The 10,846-nt window shown below is 34.9% G+C and overlaps 1 protein-coding gene across 1 annotated transcript; it reads right to left on the bottom strand.

The window, feature by feature from the left end:
• Window positions 1–6,756: 6,756 nt before the first annotated feature.
• On the bottom strand, window positions 6,757–10,204 carry LOC110092414 (BTB/POZ domain and ankyrin repeat-containing protein NPR5-like). The gene is made up of 2 exons (XM_020816949.2): window positions 9,571–10,204; window positions 6,757–7,774 (listed from the first exon to the last, which is right to left on the bottom strand). Exons 1-2 carry the CDS (start codon window positions 10,018–10,020, stop codon window positions 6,842–6,844), a joined length of 1,383 nt encoding a protein of 460 aa, XP_020672608.1. The 5' UTR covers window positions 10,021–10,204; the 3' UTR covers window positions 6,757–6,841.
• Window positions 10,205–10,846: the final 642 nt, after the last annotated feature.

Consider the following 10,846-nt stretch of genomic DNA (forward strand, 5'->3'; position numbering starts at 1 on the left):
TCCATATTCCAAATACAAAAATCAAGCCTACCTCATACTAGATGAGATTACTATTGATCTAGATCACATTGAATTCATGCCAGAATATTAGTATTAATGGACTTCGTATGATGAGTACGAGCCTCATTTCTACTCTCAGTGCGACCCATATACAAGTTTCAATATAGTTGAGGAAGATAGAGTTAGGGTATTTGAGGACTTGATTTATGATGTAATTTGGCCACAATTTCAACAATATACGGATGAATCCCTAAGTAAGGAGGCCTACATCGGCCGAGGATGACAACGATGATACATATCTGCCTAGAGTGTTTGTACAACTATTTTTGATGCTTTATATTTCCTTTGATATATATGAACTATTGAAAGTTTAACAGTGTTGTAGAATTTTATGAAATTTAATTATTTATTTGAGTTATTGAAATGTTACTGTTAGATTACCATTGCTTTTTTTTACTACATTTAATTATTGCTTTTAAACGGTTTGGATTTGTACTTTGGAAATCTCAATAATAGATAGCATGTGCTATTTTTTATTTATTTATGCTACAGGTTTCCGACGAATTTGCGGCGAAATTTCCGTCGCAAATGTTGATACGATGATCTAGTATCGTTGTTTAAGCTAGAAATTAATATCTGTCACAAATGAGGGAGGCTTTGGGACAGATTTTCCGCACAATATATGATAGATATTCCACCACAATTTTGGATGGAAATTTCCACCATACAGCTCCCGCAAATCTGCCGCAAAATATTTACGGATCCATTGCAAATACTTTCGCAATGCGGGTTTTAACGGCGGAATAAATTTCGTTGCAAATCCGTCGCAAATCAGGATTTGTGATGGATTTCCCATGTTTAGCCATGGATTATTCCGCTGCAAAAAGCTGAAATTTCTGTAGTGGATGCTCTAAAATAAAAAAAACCCCTTATTTCTCACTCAACGCCCCTCTTCTCCATTGCTGCCACCGAGTGATCCCTTCCTCTAACTCTTTGAGCCAGCAGTGCAATTTCCCTTCCCCAATGGTTGGAAAACAGTCGTGAAAGATGTTTGCAATGGACATCACCCATATATAGCAATCTTGCAGTGGCTTTTGAAGCGCCGCTAATCTTTTTGTGACAGTTAAAAGATATCATAATAGCCCATAGAAGGCACTGTGAAAGCCTTTTTCTAAAGTGAATAATATCAAAATCACTAAAAAAAAAACCATTTATGGCTAAACAATTGTGATCAATTTAAGAATGGCTGATTAATCTAATCTCTTCTAGTTTTAACCTGAGCAGGGACTAGCTCTTTTATCTCAGCAGTTTTGGATTTTATTGGTGAAATTTTCTGTATGGAGGATTGCGAAGCAGTTGTGGTTCTTGGAGCTGCCAAATCCATCAATCTATTTGATTGCATTTGGCAATGTTTCTGATGATTATGAATGAAGAAACATAAGGAAAGGAATCCACAATTGCTGGAAGAAGACAGATCTCCTACAGCAATGGGTTTAGGTGTGTGTCCCCCACCCATTCCCCATCAACTATGTTATATAACTTGAGTGACAAGGATTAGAATAGCAAATTTTCATAAATTTTATTGCTCGAATTGTTATTGGGTGGTTTAACTTCTTAAGTTTTTTGCTTTATATTATGTTAAAGCTATTGTATTTAGATATGCTAATTGTCTAACTTTCATGATTTTATGACTTTATTTGAGACGACTTTCTTATTGTTTTTTAGAGTAAATTTTTAAGGTAAAAATTTTTGTAATAAAAAATTAATTTAAAAAGCAATAAGAAAATCATCACAAAAGAAGCCTCTATTTTTAATTTATTTTGAATTTAATATCTATTTTAGATTGCCGATCACCAAAAAATTAAAATTCACAACAAAATATCAACTGATATTTTTGACTTTTATCACATTTCTAATGAGCTATTTAGAATATTAATATGAATATTAGTGTTGTGAACAGATAAGCTTAAAGTATTTTGTATATTATTTATTTTTTAATGATGAGTGTAGAAATATAAATTTAATGTAGATATCAAATTTAAAATCTTTTATTAACAAAATTAATTATTACAAGAGAAATTAGTCTGTGCGGAGTCCGGACTGGAAGAATAATTCGAACATATGAGTGTATATACAATATATAAATTTGTACTTAATATATATATCAAATTTTTATGCACATTATATACATACAATATAGACTCTCACAATCCGAATAATTTTTTATGTCCAATTCGCACATAATAATTTCTCCTACGGCGAACACCATAATGCACTTAGCTCCTTTTATCTGATTACATAACAGAGTAAAAAGTGGTCATAAAAACGTGAGAGAGAGAGAGCGAGAGAGAGATAAGTGAAGACAAATGAGGAGACAAGAGACAGTAATGAAGGCAGTGAGGACACATGGTGTTCGTACAGATTGAAACTGTTGGGAGGACATGAACAGGAAGCCTGAAGACCTTTCTGATTGAGAGTTCACTGTTAACTGTTAAGAGCTATTTCTCTAAGCAGCCAATGGAGCAAAAGAGCTATGCTATACATTCAATTTCCAGCTAAAAAAATTCATGGCAGATATCCTATGCCTGCTTACTAAAACTTTGAATATAATACATAGGTAAATTTTAGATCAGTAGGCTTTCTATAATCTCCCCTATCACTGTGTTTCTTACAACAGCACATCAAAGTTAATAAGAGGGAGAGAGAGAGAGAAGAAACATGAAATGCATAGGGCAGTCGGGCTCTTTCCTTCATCCCGGGGCACATCTTTCTATGTTTGATTTCTAGTTGGTCATGATATTGCTGGTTCTGACGTTGACTGTTTGTGAACACCTCCTTAGCTTCATTTCTCATTAATGTCACATTATCTAGTTCATAATTCAAAAATAATTGTAGTAATAATTACAATTTGCCTAATAATAATGCTAATAAGTTTTTTTTTCTGAGTTAGTAGTTAGAGGATAGCAATTTTTTCATTAATTTATGGAGCCATTTTAATAGTTCAGTTACTAATATATCTATTTTTCTCAGTAGAAATCGTGTAGGGAAATTTAGGGTAATGTTTATTTTCTTGTACCATGATTGTAGAAGAAATCAAATATAGGATTGTAAAATTTGAGATGAATAGTGGGAAGCTAATTTTTTAGTGATATTTAGAATCTCCTTTCATTTATTTTTTTGTGTATTTTATATTTGTCTAATTTGATGCAAAACATCTTAGTTAAAATATTATTTAGGCATATGTTATTTAGTTTGTTTCAAGGATTCTAGAATGTTTAAGATTCCTCTAGATTTTTTTTTTTTGCTAGCTTATAAGTATAGGAGTTATAAGAGGGAAGAAGTATGAATATATTTTTGAAAATTTAGCAGGGTTTTCACTGTTTGTGTGTTCAAGCTCTGAAGAGTTTTATTTGAAATGCTTCATCGAATGATCTCCCTACATAATTAATGAAGAAAATTCAAAATGCACTATGATGTTATACATCACACATGAACTTTGCTCATTCTTCATCACTTGTAGCTCATAGGTCTCACTTGATCGTTGTATGAAAAGGCCATCGTCGCATATGACACATGCTTGCTCGCCACTCACTCAGTTGCTCGCCATCACAAGATTCTCCGCTCCTGTACCCCACCTTTGTGAAACTTGCATGCGACGCTATGTTGTCACGACCATAAACCTCATGACATCCGTTGTGAAAGTTGCTTATTGTTCGCCAACTACTAAAAACTCAAATCTATGCAAATTTTGACAAGTTGCAGCTATTTTTACTATAATTGATTAGCAAAAAATTTGAAAACCTCTACAATATTTGTCAAATTGCAACAATTTTTACTACTATTAATTAATTACATGTGATTTAAATTGCTGCTAAACATCTTTTCTTCTAAAATAAAATGCCCTTGTGCCATATCCTTCTCTGAATTTTTTTTTGCCCTAGATGCAACTCCTTACAACAAAAATCTCTAAAGGTTCTTCTTATGCTTATTTTATGTTATTTTTTCTTTCTTTTATTGCATAATCTTTTTCCTTTTCTTCTATAACATTTTTCTTTTTCATTTTAAACTTTTAGACAAAAATAAATGATTGGCGGCAATTTTAATATACCAAGGTGATGGAAGATATGCTTTAATATTCAATTCAAATGTAGTTATTTCTTCTATAAATTAGATACATGTTATTATTATTTTTCTGTGAATTTTGCTGAGGTCCTGATTTTCTTATATGCCCAGCAAAATGTTTAATCTAATTATGTCATTGACATCCAAACTTGATTAATATCTTGAATCAAAATTGTTTTTTTTTTCTTCTTCTTTGATCTCCATTAAAGTGGAATTGTACAAGCCTTTTTTTAACAAATATATTGTATTGTATGCTAATTTCAAATTTTAAATGTTACTTTTATTTGCTAAAAATCGATTTCAATCATCTTTTAAGTTCTTTCTGATTTTTATATCTTTTAAGTTTGATCATGCGAGATTAAAGTTTCGGGTCGGATCATCAGGTCATACGGTAAGTTGAAAAAGACCCGACAAATATTCAAATTTCATTGAATATAGTCGTCGGGTCACCACGTGGCGACATTGTATTGAAATTCGAACGTATAGCTAGCTATTGAAATTCGAACGTATAGCTAACTATGTCCGAACTCTGTACAGAATAATTTCTCCATAAATTGACAGACATTCCTCATTGCACCATGGACTCGCATAGCTAGGACTCATTCCTAAATGATGAATAATGAATAATGACCCATCCATCCAGTCCAATACCTTCACGGTTGCTTCACTTTCTTGATACACTCCAGTCATATTTATGAACATATCATGACTGAAATTACTTATTTAACCACAACTTTTTTAAAAATTTACATCCACATATAAAAAATAAATAAAAGTTTTGCTGATGATCAAATACCCTTCAAAAAGATTTTAAAATCATATTTATTAGTGTATATACGTGTGTGTGGACATACTGCTGTGAGCCCATACGTCTCCATACTGTTTAAACAGTGCTGCATTCATTGAAGACAAGATCAATTTATTTGTCACCAGCTGGCTCTTAATGTCCATGTTGCTTTGTTTTCATTATTAATTGCATCTAAAAGACCCTTCATATGGATCTCATGACCATGATGTATGCAAAGCCAATATTAATCAGCTTGGGAAAAATATCACAGTGCTACAGAGCTTGTAATGAGGAAACAGCTGGCTCAGGCACTGTTTCTCTTATCTTTGGGCTAATTAAGGTTTCGTTCAGAACAACTTTCTTATTGCTTCTTAAATTAATTTTTTAGTATAAAAAGTTTAACTTTTGTATTAAAAAATTGATTTAAAAAATAGTAAGAAATTAAGCTATCCGAAAGGAAGTCTAAGTTGAACTAACTTAGCTCAAATTCAGCTCGATCAATGCATTCTGAGTTAAGCTTGAGAAGCTAACGAGCAAAATTTGAATCAACCATGACTCGGCCTATTTTGCTTAAAAATATTTAAAAATTATATCTAATGTTCTTATTGAAATGATTTGATATAGGTTTTCTTCTAATTATTTTTTATCATTTTATTATGAGAGCTAGCTACTTGAATCAAAATAATTTACTAAAATTTGTACAATATAATTAAGTTTGACCTTAATTTAGAATTTAAATTTAATTAACTAATCAATCTTAAATTAAGATTTTATTTGAGAAGACTTTTGAAAACAAATTTTAATAAAAAAAAAATTAAGAAAGTTGGGAGTGACTGACACAGTTCTACTTGACATTTATAACTCTAGGCTTCCGCTAATAGATGGGTTTCTTTCAAGTCCTCTCGAACTGGTATGCACGTGTGTGACAGATGCATAAATTAGTAATTTCATTAGTTATAATATCATAGAAGGAATGAAAGTAAGAAGTTTTGTTCAAAGAAAGTGAAAAATGGTAGAGGAGAGGAAACCTACCTCTCCATAAGTAGAAATGTTGCTTTCTGCTAATAATAGAAGTAACAGTCACAGCTGCTGCAACAAGGTAGCTAATGGCTATTGCTTGAATGATCTAGAAAGCGAGAGAGAGAGAGAGAGAGGTCAAGTCATGTAGAAATAAAGAAGGCATTATAGGTTGTACAGGTATGATAGCATTAGAGAGAGAAAGAGCCAGAGAGAGAGAGAGAGATTGACTTGTATGTGCTCCCATTCCCATATCTACAAAAGCATATCAACAAAAGCTTACTTAGAATTTCCCCAAAAAAAAAAAAAAAAGCTTACTTAGATTCTAGCTGTCTTCCTCTTGAAACACCTCACGTGCAGCTCCATAAACGATTCAATTCAATCCCACAAGCCAATTGAAATACCATTTTAAATGATTGACAATGCAGCAAAAATGTTAATTTCAGACAGAATTTTTGACTGAAATTGATTCGCCAGCAAGAGATTTTTTGATGAATTCCGACAGATTTTCAACGAATTTTTTTAAAATATTTCCGACGAATTTTCTGCGGATTTATTTCCAACCGAATTTTAAGTTTTCTTAAAAATGACAATCAGAAACATTTAAATTTTTCATTTTGTTAAATTAAATTACATATTACTAAAATAAATAAAAAATTAAAAACCTAATAATATACTAATCAAAATTTTAGTATTATATATAACATCTAGCAGATAATCCAATGCAAAAAGAAGATGAATTAATCCAATATTTGTTGTATTTGAGTGTTGATCACTATGCAGCTGGCTTTAATCTCAATAACTTTGCTTAATAAATCAGCCTTCCGGCACCAATTCATCATTATTAATCGTATGCCACATATATCTAAAATGAAAGAAAAATATTAATAAGAAAGAGATCTATAAGAGAGATGATCATGGGAAGTCATGATGAGGAGAATACATAATAGAAGAAGACGAAGAAGAAGAAGGTCGAATACTACTACCTCCCGCCTGAGTCAGTACTGTAGTTCTCCTGCTCCGTACATCTCCCTGCACACCACCATCATCCACCTTATAACCCATCTGCGCCGCCGCTGCGGCCGCCACTCCCAAATTCAAATACACCATCCTCGAATCTAAGCTCAGGTTCGCCGCCGCCTCCTCCCTCGACGCAACCATCACCGCGGATTGCACGAGCTCGAGGCACAGCCTAAGCTTATTCGGCTCGAAATGGGCGGCGTTGATTCCCGGAAGCGCCCCTTTAAAGAGAAAATCTGACGTCAGGGACCGCAGTATATCGAGCGGCGTTACGCCGTCGAGCGTGCGGGCGTTTGGGTCGGCGTGGTGGTCGAGAAGCACGGCGACCATGTCGGGGCTGACGAGCTGGGCGGCGATATGGAGGGGAGTGCGTCCGGTGGGCCCGGCGGGGAAGTTGACGTCGGCGGCTCCGAGTTCGAGGAGGGCTTTGACGACCTCGCGGGTGCAGTGCTCGACGGCGTAGTGGAGGGCGAGGGCGTCGTCGAGGTTGAGGCCTTCTCCCATGACCATGAGTTTGACGAGTTCGACGTCGGAGGAGTCGAGGGCGCGGCGCATGCGGCGGATTTTGTGGTGGTGGTCGGTACAAAGGGAGGTGATGTGGTCGGAAGACGAGGAGGGAAGACGGGAGGAGAGCCGCCGGAGTTCTTCTAGTTTTGCGACCACGTCGAGGGGGAGGTGTTTGGCGAGGATTTCGGGTGGTAGACCGGATTTGGCTACCAGATGGGAGCAGGTGGACCAGAGTTGATGCATCTCATGTTTCCGGGCGGCCATTAGGACTTTCATCACGTCCTCGATTGAAGATTTCTCCACCATGCTTTCAAGCTGCTTCTGCGCAACGCCATTAATGGATCTTTTAGTCAGTTTATAAAATAATCGCAGTTAATTAACGTAAAATTTAGTATTTTTTTTTTTAAAATTTAATATTGAATATGCAATTGTAATTTTGCAGGATTTTAGCATCTGCTGATCAAAATTCAGCGCTTCATCATTCAAGATGTTACATGGAAGTCAAATTTTTTTTTTCTCAATTTAATAATTATTTTTGATATATTGCATGCAAATTATTAATTATAAACTATTTATTAGAGTAATATTTTATTTTGCTCAATTTTTTTTTTCTGTGAGATTATCAAATAATTAATAGAAAGTTTGAATCTCAGTAAGTACGTGAACTACATATTTAAAAATTTCACTAATTATTAAGAGAGACAGATTGTCGACTCGTTGGGAAGCAGAAAGAAATCATATTTTCAGTACTGTTTCTAATTTTAAAACTTGAGTTAGATTTTGATTAGAATAACTGCCTGAACTAAGCTTCTTTTCCTTTGGTGTGTTGCTGTTCTAAGGGGAAAATTCTGGCCTTGTTTAATTAATCAAGCAAATTAAATTTCAATTAGGATTTAAGAACTTAAAATAAAATAAAATATTTTTTTAAAATTTTGAAAGCTGTTATTTTAATCTTTAAAATATATAATACTTAGATGAAACTATTTATTACTAAATCATAAAATAAGATTTATGTTAAATGATTAAGATTAAAATTATCAAAATTAAATGTTATTTATTATTGGTATAATTTTTAATGAATGAATAAATAAAATTAAATTGTTAATATGTATAAGAATAATTCAAAATTAGGGAACTAAATAAGCCCTTAAATGAATGTTACTTATGTCTAGTAAGAAATGTAGTAGTTTTGCGGGAAGATTTAATGGAAGTATAGATGGAGCTGAAGAACACCTAAGCTGCTCTCAATAATTCAGAAGGGAAACAGCGCATATAATGAACTGGAGAAGAATGATAAGGTAAAAAAGGGCTTAACCCTAGTTTTTGAACCAACACTGGAAACTGTAATTGGACCTCTACACCTACTCCGACAAGCTTACTGTAGCTACAGTTTCAAAAAGAAACAGGCGTTGCTGAGAGGAAGAAAGCATTTGATTTCCTAAAAAGAAGAAAGAAAGAAACAAAAGCCATACAGAAATTCCTTGCTTGGTGTTAACAAATCAATCGCAGCAACAAAAATGCTCAACTTTGATCGAGCTGTAAATATGGCAAGATTCGATGAGAGCTTTTTTCAGCTTTAGATTGATGGAAGAAGAAGAGGAAGCAAAAGGAAGGGTGAAACATGGAAATTGCTTAATTAAGAGCTCATTTGATTGGCTATATATGGAAATGATGATCATTTCCCACTTATTTCATGTCTGAAAGAGAAGAATGACATCAAAAGTTTTTAAAGATATTTATGAAACATGAAATCCATAAAAATCCAAATCCAAGAAAATGATGGATTCTAAGGAAAATGATGGATTCTGATAAATTTATTTATTTTTTGAAAAGTATGTTATGTAAGTTCAAGCAGATAATGAGCCCTATGGTCAGAAACCCCTTACAGATATCTGCAACTGAAGGAGATCTGATCGATCCCGCAAACACCCTCAATCTCATGAAGATTATCAATCATTAATGGACTCATAAGCTAGTGATTGAGTTTTAGCGAGGAAGTAGATTGAGATGGCTGAAAATTAGAGTTTTTTTTTAAGATCGATGACATGTGATATGTGGATCGATGATGCAAATCTGTGTGAAGTTTGAAAACCCTAACACAAAGAGATCAGTTGAACCTGGGTTAGTAAAGCAAGCTGGTCGACACCGAAGGAGCGGGCGGCGGCGAGGGTGTCGAGGGCGAGGTCGATGGCGGCGGTGCAGTGTGTGTGCCAGCAGCCACGATCGCCGCAGTTGGGGCGAGGTTCATGCTTCTGCAGCTGGATCGAAACTTGGCCGCTGTAGAGAAACTGAAGAAGCAAAAGGAAGACCTCATAGCCAACCGAGCTGACAGGTATCACAGCCCCCCTCGCCGGCGGAGAACGGGGGCTGTGGGGGTCGAGGAGGGAGGCCGGAGCATCGACGGCGCCGCAGAAGAACTTTCGAAAGAAAAGGCTGCGGGCGGCAAGGATACAACGGTGGGCGTGGATGAGGCGGCCTTCCACGCTGAAGGTCACGTCGCTGAAGGCCTGACCATTGATGAGAAGGTTAAGGTAATCCATTGACATGGACTTGAGGCTCTCTTCCATTTCCTTTTACTTATAGCCTCTCTCTCTCTCTCTCTTCTTTTCTTCTTCTTCCTCCCACTTCCTCTTTTTCTAGCTAGCTACTGTGCTTCTGTGGAGATCAACAGGCAGTTTCTTCTAGTTCACCAGATTTGGGGTGATTTTTGCCCTTTGTTTTCTAATAAATGTTTTGTTTTTTTGGGGGGGAAGAGGGGGAAAGGTGGAAGCAATATGGGTGGGTGTGCTGTGCATCTGTGATTTTAAATAATGGGAAGAGTTAAAAGGAGGGCAATAATGCAATGATGCAAATGTTCTGCAATTGAAATAAGGATAAAATTATTCTTTAAATTATTATTTTGCTCTTGGCTTTTTTTCTTTGGCTTTTTTTAATGCATTGTTCATAATTAATTTTATTTTTAAATATAATATTTTAGAATTACTAAATTAATATATCCTTATTATCATATTATTTATGTAATATGTTATATAAAACTCACTATTTAAAGAGGTGACCAGTCAACCATATGTTGTTAGGAAAATAATAGATGTCAATTGATGTTCTGTGTTATTTAAACGTTTACAAATATACCCTGTCATCAATCAACAGAATACAAGGAATTGTACCCCATGCCATTCAGCTTAAATCACAGGTATGATGTAATAAGTACCATGAAGAGAGACAGGTAGTCAAAGTATACAGCACGATCATTACTTTTCTTGGTTGCAGGAACTTCCAGATTTCTCTGTTTAGAATTTAGCAACATCGTGGAACTTGCAAATGCATGAAGCAAGCGGATTATATTCTCTCCACGTGCTTGGATGCTTCCGGGTCTGGTTTAAAATAGTCCAA

This window comes from Dendrobium catenatum, unplaced genomic scaffold (assembly GCF_001605985.2).
Source record: "Dendrobium catenatum unplaced genomic scaffold, ASM160598v2 fragScaff_scaffold_716, whole genome shotgun sequence".
Taxonomy (NCBI): domain Eukaryota; kingdom Viridiplantae; phylum Streptophyta; class Magnoliopsida; order Asparagales; family Orchidaceae; genus Dendrobium; species Dendrobium catenatum.